Here is a 13,442-nt window from a genome sequence, read left to right as displayed (position 1 = left end):
TGAGTGGAGAGGAGTGGAGAGCGAAGTGAAATGGAGTGAAGTGGAGTAGAGTAAAGTAGAGTAGAACGAAGTGGAGTGGAGTAGAGCGAAGTGGAGTAGAGCGAAGTGGAGTAGAGCGAAGTGGAGTGGACAGAAGTCGAGTGGAGTGAGCGACGTGGAGTGGAGTGAACAGATGTGAAGTAAAGTGTAGTGGATTGGAGTCGGAGTGCAGTGGAGCGAAGGGAAGTGGAGAGAAGTGGCCGGAGTAGATTGGAGTGGAGCGAAGGGAAGTAGATAAAAGTAGAGTGGAGTGAAGCGAAGCGAAGTGGACTGGCGTGGAGTGGAGCGAAGTGAAGTGGAGAGGTGGAGTAGAGTGGGGCGGAGTGGAGTGGAGTTGAACAAAGTGGAGCGGAGTGGAGTGGAGTACAGTGGAGTAGAGTGGAGTTGAGCAAAGTGGAGTGAAGTAGAGCGAAGTGGAGTGGACAGAAGTCGAGTGGAGTAGAGCGGCGTGGAAAAATGGCGGCATGGAAATAGAATGAAGTGGAGTGGAGTGGAGCGAAGGGAAGTGGAGAGAAGCACAGTGGAGTGCAGTGAAATGGACTGGCGTGGAGTGGAGTATTAGTTGGTTGTTGGTTGTTTGGTACTTGGTCGGTTGATTGTATGGGTGGTTGTTTGGGTAGATGGTTGGTCGCTTAGTAGATTAGTTGGCAAATTAGTTGGTTGCTTGGTTGGTTGGTTGGTTGGTTGGTTGGTTGGTTGGTTGGTTGGTTGGCTGGTTGGTCGGTCGGGTGGGTGGGTGGGTGGGTGGGGGTGTGGTTGATTGGTTGGTCAGTTGGTTGGTACGTTAGTGGTGGGTTGGTTGATCCCTGAGTTGGTTATTTCGTTTATCGATTCAGTTTCGTTGGTTTACTCAATGGTTGAGTGGATGGCTATGAGATAGATAAAAATTCGATACACAAATTGGTCGGCCAAAACCAAAGCACTTTATTAAACTAGTAATTAATTAATATCTACGCCATGCAGAAAGTTGAACAGCTATATTTATCTTTACTTATCGTATTATTACAAGGTTTAGTGGACGAAATTGTCTCTTAGGACTTCTGTGCAACGAGCAATAGTTTTAGCTCGTCTTTCCCAATCTTTCCATCTTTATTGGTGTCAAAAGATTCCATTAGCACGGCCTTGAATTTTTTAATATCTTCGACTTCCACTTCTCCCTGAAAATATTGGAAACAGAAACGTTTAACTTAGTTATCGTTCTTTTTATTATTACAAAATGGCCAGTTTCAGGTTGGCCAATAATCTTTACTAATTCCGTCTTCCCGCGTGGGAAATAAGGCGAGACTGTTTACCGTAAAATCTCATGTGATAGCTCGCCCCCCGGTTATAAGCCCCCGCCCGAATACAAGTCCTTCTATTTGCTTACAAAGATACTATTTGGGATATACCCCCCCGGATATAAGCCCATCTAATGTATAAGTGCGTCCCTTTGGCGTTTCTTTACAAAGATTAAAACTTTCTAGTCGAGAGTTATGGGCTAATAGGGTAATAATAGCGTAATAGGGTAAATAGGGTAAGAGCTCTAAATGTAATGGTATGTTAGCTTTAATTTGTTTCTCAGATACGTTTTATCTCGTCGTCCCGAAACATTTTTTTTATTCCGCTTATATGCCCCCCCCCCCCGTATATAAGTCCCCCCATTTATAAGCCCACCCAAAACCCCTTATGAAATTAAATAAGCCCAGGGCTTTAACGTGCGGTTTTACGGTACTTGGGGCCCGTTTCTCGAAAGTCCCCAAAAGTTTTCGCAGCCGGAAAGCCGTGGCAAAATTTCAAACCTTATTATTACAGAGCTGTTTTGTTCACATATTCTTAAAACAGCGGTTCCATTCCGTACAACAAGTTTCAGGAGTATACACCTCTCTGTATTTAGATACCGATTAACTAAAAATGGCTTTTCGGGCACGAAAAGTTTCCGGGGCTCTCGAGAAACAGGCCCCTGATTCGTTTGCGTCCAGGCAACCGTTGCAAAACTAAAACATCAGCATTTAATTGTAAGAGTGTTTATTGGATACGATTCATAGCTCAGAACTGGTCAGAGTACGGTTTTAACCCTCAGCTGGCGGCTGACGACGCATTTTAAACTGATCGCCGAGATCTGAAATCTGCAAAAGCTAATGATTGCTGAGAAATTGTTAATCGTTACGTCAAAGAGTGGAATTCTCTCCGCTTTCATGTCATGTGTAAATCAAGCATTTTTTAAAATATTATAATTAGTTCAACTCTGTCCTATTAAGTTACTGCGCCGGAAGTAGTAATAGTCTACTTATTACCTTTTTTTCAGCAAATTATATTTTTCCATAAAATACACTAAGGTTTTACTTTATAATTTTTAATGAAAGGAGGGTGTGTGACACTAGATAATGGGCATTAACGTTCTCCCTGCTACTATCTCTTTTTATATGGAACTCTAAACTTAAACTATGACGTCAGAACTATAACAAAAATGGTATCAAGTTGTAGCGCAAGCTCAGGGATATCTAATCAAAGTAAATTTATTTCGCTGTGCCTTAACAGAACGAAAACCCAGGGGAGGGGTTTCATCCACCCGGGCCCCCTTGTACCACGGTGGGGGTACGAGTTAGCTTGTACGTCCGAGGGCTAACTGAAAGCTAAGAAATCAGTGAAAATTTCACTGATGACTGATTCCATGCAACCCCCTTATACAGACGGCTCCATTTTTAAAGCGTCGAAGCTGACGTTCCTCGAGTGGTTCGTGGCCATGATTTTGTTTAATCAGGCTTAAAAAAAACACAAACTTACTTCGCTATTCCTCTTCAAGAGATCGTGGATGAGGGCGTCAATTTCATCGTCAGCAATGAAACCACTGCCATCCTGCAAACCAAAACATTTAGATCCATGTAAATAGATGCGGAATTCGTTTTTTCAGATTTGCACCATAACAATTACATAAGTAGTTACTTTACCCTAAGTGACTACCCCAACACCCCCCTTTCCCCCGGAGAATAGCGCTGAATTAAACGATCGTTAGTATTGCAAATCATGAAGTAATTACCCAACGCTCCGAATGCAGCAACCTCAAATTTAGTTCGACTATTTTGGAAAAATAATTACGTTGGGAAACACAAGATATAACGGCAGGATGGACTCTTGCATAAGGGACGTCCATAAGCACTATTTAAAAATGTACTTTACATAAAATGGGCTATGATCTAGGAAAACCCAACAGAATTGTTTAAAAGAGAAAAGCGAATAAAGATATTTCAACAGCCGCAAACCAGCTACCTTTTTGGGCTCTGAAGTACCTTAACTATTTCTAAAATCTAGCTAAGTTTAGGCGTGGTTTTATATAAATAATGCTCCCTTGATGTGCATGTTTACACGATAAATACGCGTTTAAGCGACCGAAGCGACCCCTTCCGCCCCGACCCTCGAAGACTAGCGACTTTCCGAGAGAAGCGATAGGAAACGATCCTTTTGATCAACAGAGTTCTCAGGCCAAATTGATCTATTGTTTAGTGTGTTTTTTTTCACCTGATCATACTTGTTCCATATGTCATCGAACTGAGCGTCATTTATTTTCTACGAAGAGAAAGGAAACAAAATATTGAACCTGACAAGTGAGTTGCTAAAAGCTCCGATAAATTATGAATTAAAATTCCATTAAAATGAAGTCTAATGAAATATTTACCCTGTTCAGAAAGTTTTCCTCCATAGGGAGTATCCTACAAAAGACAAACAAAATAGAATAAACCTACGAACCTAGCTGAAACACGAAAAGCTATAAATAAAAATATTCTGGCCCTTCTCGACTAGGCTCGATTACCAGCCGCTTTTCGAGGAAGGAGCTTGCATTCTCGGGAGGAACGTAGGAACCGAATCGGACTCGAATCAGCGGATGTAATCGAGCCTAGGCCCCGCTCTTCGACTGTTTAAATCTGCCATTTTGATAACGAGGCAAACAAAGGGAAACACGTAATGTTAGGGATTTTCATAAGCTTTTAAATTTAAAAATCTTTCGCGTTAGTTGAGTTGATATCAATTTTGCTGGTAACAAAGATATTGAATTTGTCGTCTTGCAATTTGTTTGGCACTGATCAGGAGCAGTTACTGGGGACTCGACTGTAAGCGGATTACACGCTTCTTGGTCCAGTTTCTTTTACATGATCTCTAAATCATATTTGCTGGCGACCCGGCCATTTTTCCCTTGTGCGTTTTCTGCATCTCGCTTGACGATCATTATTAGCATTGCTCACAGACCCCGAAAAATTTAGCAGCATTGCAGACCCCCTAATGAAATTATTTCACTTACTTACTTTGACATTTCAGACAGGGACAACTTTCCATCTTTGTTTTTATCAAACAAATCCAGCTAAGAAAGAAAGAAATGCCAAAAAATGGTCAAGGCATGGTTTTACGCTGATAACTATAAGAACTAGCTAGAGGTAGGATTAATGGCCAATTCAAATGAATATTTCGACCATTGAAACAACAACAACAACAACAACAACAATTTATTGGTATTCTCATATAAATGGTGTTACCTAAATACATAATCGTTAAATAAAAATTCAAAAACGAAAAGAATTACAACAGCAACCAGAAAGAAAAATAAACATAGTTACAAGATTCTTCATTTTAAGTTCTAGGGTTACCTTATAGAATACGAACAAATCTTACTGTTGAAATTTAGCCATTAAATCGTCCTTATTTTCATAGTACTAGTTCAGCAGTTTGCATCAGGTTTTCTTAAGATAAGGGTAGATGGAGGAAGGGAGAGGCGAAGCTAAGAAGGCTTTTCTTCTTTTTCTTTTTTTTTTTTTTCTTTTTTAGTCAGTTCGCTATACACTCCTTTCCACCCCAACACTGTTCACAGTTCTAAAAGGTCTCAGGTCAATACTTTAGGTGAGCGCTAGCAGTTCACGTCTCAACTAAACGAGATCAATCTGGAATAGACAATAGTGTTGCAAGTTTTTCAGGCCGGCGCACGTGTTGTATGACATCTGTATTTCAGAGTCCGATCGTAACTGCTTACACGTATAGGAGCGTAAAGAAGTGAATGAGACAATGGTTCATTTGTGAGACGAGGATAACGTTGGGCTCAAAGAGGTTCTTGTAAAACGGTAGGCAAGAGGCCAAAGCATACATACACAGTTCTGCGTTCGCTTAATGCAAGGGAAATTGCACTCAGTCAACATTGAGGACCACTCTACAGTTATAATTCCTCCGACAGTTAAGCCAGAAATAACTCCTTATATTTTTTATATTTACTGTACTAAAAAAATTGACTTCTTCTAAACCCCATGATCAGCTTTTTCTAACTTTTTGTAATTCGAATTCCAAATCAAGCGTACTGTAGTAATTCGATTTAGCGCCCTCCTTCAAACAAGCATTCCCTTTCTAATGAGCGCTCCGCTTTGAGTGGCGTTTATTCATGGGCACCTGTTTCAATAGGCGTAACATGCACTTACGACAAGTGAATTGTGTAGTCTGCTTTCTAATATGAACGTAATATTGAAGATACTGATAGGGAATAATGAAACAAATGTTGTTGTAGCTATGAGAGCCTAAGCGCTCCGTGCCCCTCTCCAATAACCACCTCAAGGGAATTATCGCTCCGGGCGCTAAATTGAATCCTTACGGTATCTGGTTCATTTTCAAGCGACTTACCATGGCATTTTTATAGTCACAGACCCTTTGCGGGTCCAGCGACATTTCCTCTCTCCCAAGCAAGTCCACTAAGAATCCCTAATGGAGAATAACGAATAATTATATATAAACAACAAAGTTAACTTGAATATTTAAGCTCCCTGATATCTTTGGAATGATATCCTAATTAGTAGAAAAAGACGGAATATTAAATCGATTTAGGTAGCGAGAGCCTGGAAGAAGGGTTGGTCTAGGGGATTACTATATACTATACCTACTGATATCTCAACAACTTACAAATTCTGACCAATTCGCTTTTGTGTGCTCCTGAAAAGCATATATTATTAAAAATCAGGCAATTAATCCAAAATCGAGGCAAGAACTGTCAGTGGAGTTGAGCTGAGCCTGCGGTCATATTCTTTTGTCGATAATGAAAAGCATACAAACGAGTTGAACGGGTCGACAAAGTAAAGGTAGAATTGACCCTTTCGCGCTGTTTGTATGATAACTGGGATAATAGGTACAACAATAACATTTGACAAACATTTCGTCTGTGTTTAGCATCAGTACCTCAAGCTCGTTGCTCTCGATGTAACCTGAACGGTCCAAATCATAATGAGTCCACACCTTAAAAAGTCGAGAAAAAACATGGCACACAAAGAATTGGAAATAGGCGGGAAGGAACCCGAGTGGATGAAGGAAACCTAAGACTGAATTGGCACAGAGAAAGTTCCGCCGTTCAAAATAATAAATAAACGGCAGACTGATTCTAATGACAATGAAGGAAATAAACAGAAAAGAAACGTCATGTGTATAAAACAAGGCACAATAGAAACAAAATGGAAAATTGATTTTTTGAACCCTTATTTATAAATATTCCCACGCAATTCAAGAACATTTGCCTCTCAACGTAAATACTTTCAATTTCAATACCTGTAAGTGCAGACTTTCAAGTGTTTTCCTTATAGTTAACTAAATTTATCATTTTATTCTGTATCGATGACATGGAATAAAGTATTCACATTTGCCCGATATGTTGACGTATGGACGGACCATGCATGCCGGCTATAAGTATTTTCATCAAACCTTGAAAAAGTCGACGCTTGTCAAATTAGTAGTGTGCTGAAATTGTGCCAAAAAGTTCTCCTCGGTTGGAAGAATCTTTGCAAGCTGTAAAAATTGTTTATTAAAAATGCAATATTAGAATATACAGGGACAGACCACTGGGCTACTTATAACTAGAATCCATCAAACGTTCTCGCTCGTACGTGATCGGTCCGAATGTGTCACGTGACTGCAAATTCCCTAGCTAAAACTGAGTAAAATCTAAGTGATGTTACCCGATGGACGTCTTCGGCGATACGGCGGCAATTTTGAATTATATTGTTTCAAATAGCTATCATGGGATGCTTAGGGAACAAATTATTTTCAAACTTGAGCCGCCAACAACATCCAACACATCGCAACAGGTTGGCCAAACGCACAACATGTTGCGCCCAACAATTAATGTCGCGATATGTTGCGATCGTTTGGCCGGGGCTTAACGTCTACTGGTTAACAAGAATTCTGGAGAGATCGAGACTGCGGTACAATTTTCGTACTCAAATCACCATGGAGTCGGAACGCACCTCTTCCAAATTGATCTTTCCATCAAAATTGTCGTCAAATTTCTGCAAAATTGTCTCCTTCATACTGTCAATTTCGTTTGGGTCTGGCTCATCCTGAACGGAAAAATAACAATCAGTGGCTTAAGAGATGGTTCAGAGCACGTGCAATTTGTGAGATCAACACATCCCCCCCCCCCCCCCCCATCTCAGGCCATGCTGACACATAATGATATGAAACGAATGCCCAGTTATCGGTGAACAAGTTATGGTCATCTTCTTAACATAACAGGTTTCTGTAGTAACGGCATAACCCATCTAAACAATATTTAATGTTGAAGTTTGGTGCTTATTGCTTATAAGTTGGGCGTCTTCTCGTTCTTTCGCTCGCTTCGTTCTCCTTTCGCTTGTCCCTACAGACCGGAGGCGTGGAGCAGGTTACTTGTAACTAAAAATTTGGCCCCCTTAATAATGATCCGTGTGTACGATACGACACGATACGATAACTTTATTCATACACGGTATTTCCATTATTAGTCTAGTTATGACAACCAACTAACCGACCCATCTTCCTAATTACAATAACAGAATAAATTCCCCCCTCCCCCGCGACAAAAAAATTAATAAATAAAATAAAAACTGCTTTTCATGGAGGCCGTGAAGAAAAAAATACTTAAAAATTTGGCGAGTTAATTTAGTTTTAAACTTGGTTATGTTTACATATCGTGCACGGATTACACATCTAACTATGTAAAACGATCATGAAATGGATAAATGTACCCAAGGAGTACATGATTCGTGAAAACTCCTGTCTTGTGTCTCTCGTGTGTTACAAGCGCAAGTTTATCGAACACTGACAGACCAAATGAACGGTGTGGAATAGTGGCTTTTTAATGATTAAAATAATGCTTTTAAAACAGCTGCTTAGTTCTATTTGTATTTTTCGTCAGTAATTAAACCTCTGTGAGTGGCAGCTTTCATTATAATATTATAACCAGTCTAAAACAAAGGGAAGATGATAATAATTGGAGATTGTAGACCGCCAAGTGCTAATTACATCTCCGTTTATCAAACGACGCATAGCAAACGCATTTCCAGTTAAAATCCTAAGTAATATTTTGGCTTAACTTTTTCGTCTTATTCCTAATAATGGCGATACTTAAAGCGATATGTCAAAACGCAATGGCGAGAAAAGAACATAATAAACGTTTTGTCTTTACCTTTCCAGGGTGGCCTTCTTTCCAGAGAGCTTTAAGGAATTCATCTAATTCTCCAGCTTCGATAAAACCATTTCCTAGAACGTGGAACCACAACACCGGTATTAGGGTCAATGGAGAGTTTTTTTATTCCAACTCTAGATGTCTTGGCAAAATTGGGGGCCGGGGGAGGAGGATCTGCGCTATGGGGTGTAAATCAGGGATTTCGGCCTCACTCAGGGGACCGTCTTAGGGTGCTCAAGACGAAACGCCACTATTTTTAGCCGTCCGCCGTAGGGTATCTATTACGATGCACTCGAAGAATGATAGAAATAGCTGTCGTTTCCGTTTTCAGGTTTTAAGTTGTAGTTGGTAGTAGTTGGTTTTCACTAGCGACGGAAGCCTAGTCGGAGTCGTAATCAGAAGCGTAGAGCGATACGATCTAGTGAAAATCAAACCAACCGAGTCGGAAGCAGAACACCGCATCCGCTTGTGACTCCGTCGCTTACGACTCAGTGAAAACTAGATTGTCGGAGTGGGAAGCAGAAGCGGAAGAATAAACCAATCACAATGTTCGTTTTCCGGCCTTGTGATTGATTGGTTCTTCCATTACTGCTTCCGACTTCGACAATCTAGTTTTCAACGGATCATAAGCGAAGGAGTCGTAAACGCAATCGGAAGAGATGGAAACGTTCTGATTCTTCCGACTCCGATTCCGTCGAGCTTATGACTCCGCTTACGACTCTGATTTTTGATTTTCACTAGGTCGTAAGCGCTCTAACGACTCCGACTAGGACTCCGTCGCTAGTGAAAACCAGCCTTTTAGGGGTCAAATAAAACTTGAGCCACACCCAGATTGATCTCCTTTAATTCGGGTTTCAATTCAAATGTTCCAGCGGGCATTCCTGACCTTTTCATAAGGTAGTCCCCTCGGAATGAAGGTACAGCTTATTTCTATTCTTTGAGATCACGTTGGGAAGAAGTTAAAAACGTGTCTGAGCAGCGGGGCGTTTTAAAAAACCTCCATCACTTGCAGTATGATGCGTTTGTTTTTAATCGAGTTATATCATTTGAACAGGAACTGACATTCGCATCTGGCTTAGGCCCAGTGCACACCACGCCGGAGGATTTTGAAAACGGAGGTTTCACTCTGAAAACGCATTTCCGTCCACGCTACGCTGGAGTAATTTAAAAACGAAACAATCACCGTTCATTTTGGATTTGTGGTTGAAGAAAACTCTTGCAGGAAAATCACATGATTATCGTGACGCCATTGCTTTCGAAAAGCTCCGTTTTGGTGACGGATTAGTGTGGACGGAAGGCATAACCGTAGAAATAAAGCTGCGTTTTAAAATTTCCTTGGCTTAGTGTGGATGGGGCCTTAGAAAAGATCCGTACGCGCACGACTGGGTGAGGCCGGCTAATATATCGTCTGTACTTCGAGTGCAAGCTCCACAGGCGAGCCGAGTACCAAACAAGAAAATTTGAAGATAAAAAAAGAACGTAAAGGAAGTTACAGGTGCTTAAAATGATCTCGAAGACAATAGCCATATGCACGATGTTACTGATGTTGGTCTTCTCATGAGTATCTCTATTATTTTATACTGTGTGCAGTCTATATACTAGCTAATTTTCACTTGGCCGCGACAGCTGAAATGACGCTTATGATAATATCACATGAATTAATAATCTAAACCATTAGATAACTCACCCCTCAATGGCTTCGCCTGTCAGAGTAAACTTCTCATTAAGTCGTTGAAACCCTAAACGCTCTGTTTACTATTCGATCTTTTCAACTTACAGTATGCCTTTCATTACCTTTGCACACATGTTCAAGGTGGAACTTTGGCGCTCTAAAACTAACGATTAGGAATTTAATCCATACTCGATATAAACCGGTTTACAAACAGTTAACAGTGAAGATTTTCTCAGTCCTAGTTCATTTATACCTTTGGGAAAAATTAAAAGTTTTCTATTCTATGTATCTCGAACTGCACTGATATATCTGTTACAACGCATGCGCCTTTGGGAAATAAGTTAAATTTGTACCATACTGAAGAGAAAAATTCCCTTATAACGCGAGTGTGTGCTTCATAGATAAGCAGTTCGTTTTCATCCATTCAATTCTTTAAAATGGTCAACAGCTTGAAGCTGTGTAGCTTTTGGAAGCGATGCTATCATTGCAGACTGTACTTTATGTAAATTTTACAATTTGAATATTTTTTGGACAGTATTTACTCAGAGCTGCTTTTGTTTTACTGAAGCAAAAACGCTTCATAAACTTTATTTAGCGTTCTTCCAATCAGGTGCTAATTTGAATTTTCGACAGACTTCATTGCCTTTCATAAAATGCAAAACGCCACAAATAACTTAGCGCTCTTGACAGGCTTTTATCTCGTTTTAGACAGTGTGAGGAAAACTATTAAGAACCTTTTTGACTTTGCACTGGGCAAAAAATGTATCGTTTGCGCCGTCAGCAATAGCACACATTTGATATTATGAAGAGCCAGATATCTTAGAATTTTCGACGGACGGCGGATATTTTAGGTCGCTTGTTTCGGAGCCCCAAGAAAGGAAAGAATATCAAGGCTACAGTTCACTGAGAAAATTATGTTTAGCGTTTGATTTATTATTTATGTGACTTAACGGGCGAGGCAATGCAACAGAAACAAAAAAAGAAAAACACGAAACTACTTTCTTAATATTTAAGACAACCGAAAATAGATGTTAATTAGGCAGAACCAAGTCTTGTGTCGTAGATTTTTTGGATGGATTAGACATTCAATTCCACATTTGTTCGACTCCAATTAAAAATTAATAATTGTTCCTCATTTTTAGCCAGTACAATGGTTTTAAGGCAAGCGACACGGAACGTTATATTTTGTTAGAAAACACGGCTAAAAGAGAACGCCTTGTTTTTCTTTTTAAATTGACTATACAACAATAAACGTGCAAATATAACGTCGAAGTTTCGACATCTTTCAAGATATCTCGGGTAGATATCTTATTCTGCGAAATAAATAATTAAAGAAAGTTGAGTGCAATACTATTTTTATGTTTTATTTACTTTAGCCGCCTTGGTTTTGCAAACCATGTTGGAAAAGATTTTCATTCAGATCGAAGAAGTGGTGAAGCTGCGCTCAGATATTTGCTAATGACTTGAGTATCGAGGAAATAAAGATACCAGCCAAATTCGAATTAAAATAACATTTTCTATTTCATATGCATGTCAGATCTTGTCAAACCTTGTAATATATTGTAGTCAACGCTTGGCGTTCGTGGCTGTTAGTTTATATAAGGGATGTTTAAAAATATATGCATATAGATATTTGTTGAATAAATTTCGTTCCTGCCAAGAAGCCAAATGGATTTTTGTTTTCGTAAAAGAAGACTCGCGTACAGTACAGCCTTTCTTAGAGGTCACTTCTCGAGCTTAAAGAAAGCTCTGTCTGAGTTTAGAAATATTGTTACTGTTATTATTCAGGTAGCTAAATTTTCCGAATAAAAACCGCTAACGATCGAAGATAAGAAAAATAACAACCGTATTTTCAACAGGTGAAATGACATCAAAAGCTGACGAGTGCGCTATTGAAAACTGTTCGCGCTTCAAGATACAGCACGAAAAAAAAAAACCTCGTAAGTTAAAACATACCGTCTTTATCGAACTCCCTGAAAATCTTCAGAAAATCACAGGAAGTAAGCTTCGTCTTTCCTTGGAAATGAGTCACAAACGGCTGGACACCACACTCGCTCGCCATCGTCTCGGAGTTGTCGCTAAAATGAAACGTAAATATTAAACGTAGCGTCTTAAAGCGTTGTGGAATAAATTATGTAGGTGCGTTATTTTATGACAGTTCACATAAATTACGCTGTATTGTTTTAGTCAACCTAGGCGTCCGAGAAGCTTCCGAGCCAAAGTCGTTTTGAATAATATTGATATATATTATTTTGCTATTTCCTGTAAGGTTAATTGGTTATGATTGTGTCCATTTTGATCACCTTGGATGCGACAATAAAGCACAAATATCATCATGACTTTTTTGAGCTAGTCCTCACTTGTCGATTGACTAATAACAAGTTCTTAAATTAACATATAGATTGATGTTACCTTCACCATATTGTTGTCTCTCTACCTAGAGGCTGTCACATACGTTACAAGCGATGATTAATAGGACAAAACATCACATTAGGTGACAGTGTGGCGATAAGTTTCTAGTCCAGGCAAGTGAGGTTTCCTGCTATAATCCAGCCTAATGTTTTATTCTTCAGCCTATTAATTAAGATTAAATAACGTTTAAAATTTCTTTGAGTTGGGGTGAATTTTAGTGAAAAGAAAAATGCGTAAGGGTTTTTTCATACGATCGTCAGTAAAGCATCATTTCCGAATCAAGAGATCATTAATCTCTTGTTCCGAGTTCATGATTTGCGCAAAGGCTAGCTGTGGTTCTGCTGCATGTTGTTAGAGATGAACTAGAGTTTATGATATAACATTGTTGGCCGGCTAAATGGAACCGATGTCACGAAGCTTGTGGAAAAAAGGTATTGATTCAGTTAAGAAAATATAAACATATTTTCAACACATTTCTCATACTATGTATGGTATCCCTGGAGCACAACTGGCGACCCGCGACCCGAAACCCGAAACCCGAAATCTGGAAACCACAATCCGGAAACCACAATCCGGAAACCACAATCCGTAATCCAAAACCGCAGCCGTGGCAAGTGTTATTTACAATGAAAAAAAAAAAAAAAAAAACTGGTCGTTTTAAACTAGCTTGTAGCAAGCGGGGGATTGCATTGCAAGGCCATAAATGTTGCATGCACTATCCAAATAGTCACCAGTCATAGAAATGGTGGCAAGCATAATGGGCGTGCAAAATAGAAATGGAAAGAATGTTTAGCTCACTGACTGCAGACTTCTCTAGCATGCGAGCAGGCTCGCGTTGTAGCGCGTGCACAAGCACGCGCGACGTAGCCGCCGGACGAGAAAGTG

At 39.8% G+C, this 13,442-nt stretch overlaps 1 protein-coding gene across 1 annotated transcript; it reads right to left on the bottom strand.

The window, feature by feature from the left end:
• Nucleotides 1–939: 939 nt before the first annotated feature.
• On the bottom strand, nucleotides 940–12,244 carry LOC110049706 (calretinin-like). The gene is made up of 11 exons (XM_020755520.2): nucleotides 12,102–12,244; nucleotides 8,474–8,547; nucleotides 7,278–7,370; nucleotides 6,736–6,819; nucleotides 6,220–6,276; nucleotides 5,671–5,748; nucleotides 4,317–4,372; nucleotides 3,692–3,725; nucleotides 3,535–3,582; nucleotides 2,803–2,874; nucleotides 940–1,196 (listed from the first exon to the last, which is right to left on the bottom strand). Exons 1-11 carry the CDS (start codon nucleotides 12,205–12,207, stop codon nucleotides 1,071–1,073), a joined length of 828 nt encoding a protein of 275 aa, XP_020611179.2. The 5' UTR covers nucleotides 12,208–12,244; the 3' UTR covers nucleotides 940–1,070.
• Nucleotides 12,245–13,442: the final 1,198 nt, after the last annotated feature.

This window comes from Orbicella faveolata, unplaced genomic scaffold (assembly GCF_042242905.1).
Source record: "Orbicella faveolata isolate gen_17 unplaced genomic scaffold, um_ofav_v1 contig_3, whole genome shotgun sequence".
Lineage (NCBI taxonomy): Eukaryota > Metazoa > Cnidaria > Anthozoa > Scleractinia > Merulinidae > Orbicella > Orbicella faveolata.
The sequence above is the reverse complement of the archived record's forward strand: the minus strand, read 5'-3'. Positions and strand labels throughout refer to the sequence as shown.

What these genes read in the sequence shown, in the direction of transcription:
- LOC110049706 (XM_020755520.2), bottom strand. Translation starts at nt 12,207, where the DNA reads ATGGCGAGCGAGTGTGGTGTCCAGCCGTTTGTGACTCATTTCCAAGGA. An exon ending in CAAGCGTCGACTTTTTCAAG is followed by an intron (nt 6,277 to 6,735) that starts GTTTGATGAAAA and finishes CGACTTTTTAAG; the next exon opens with GTGTGGACTCATTATGATTT. An exon ending in GTGACTATAAAAATGCCATG is followed by an intron (nt 4,373 to 5,670) that starts GTAAGTCGCTTG and finishes TTTCTTTCTTAG; the next exon opens with CTGGATTTGTTTGATAAAAA.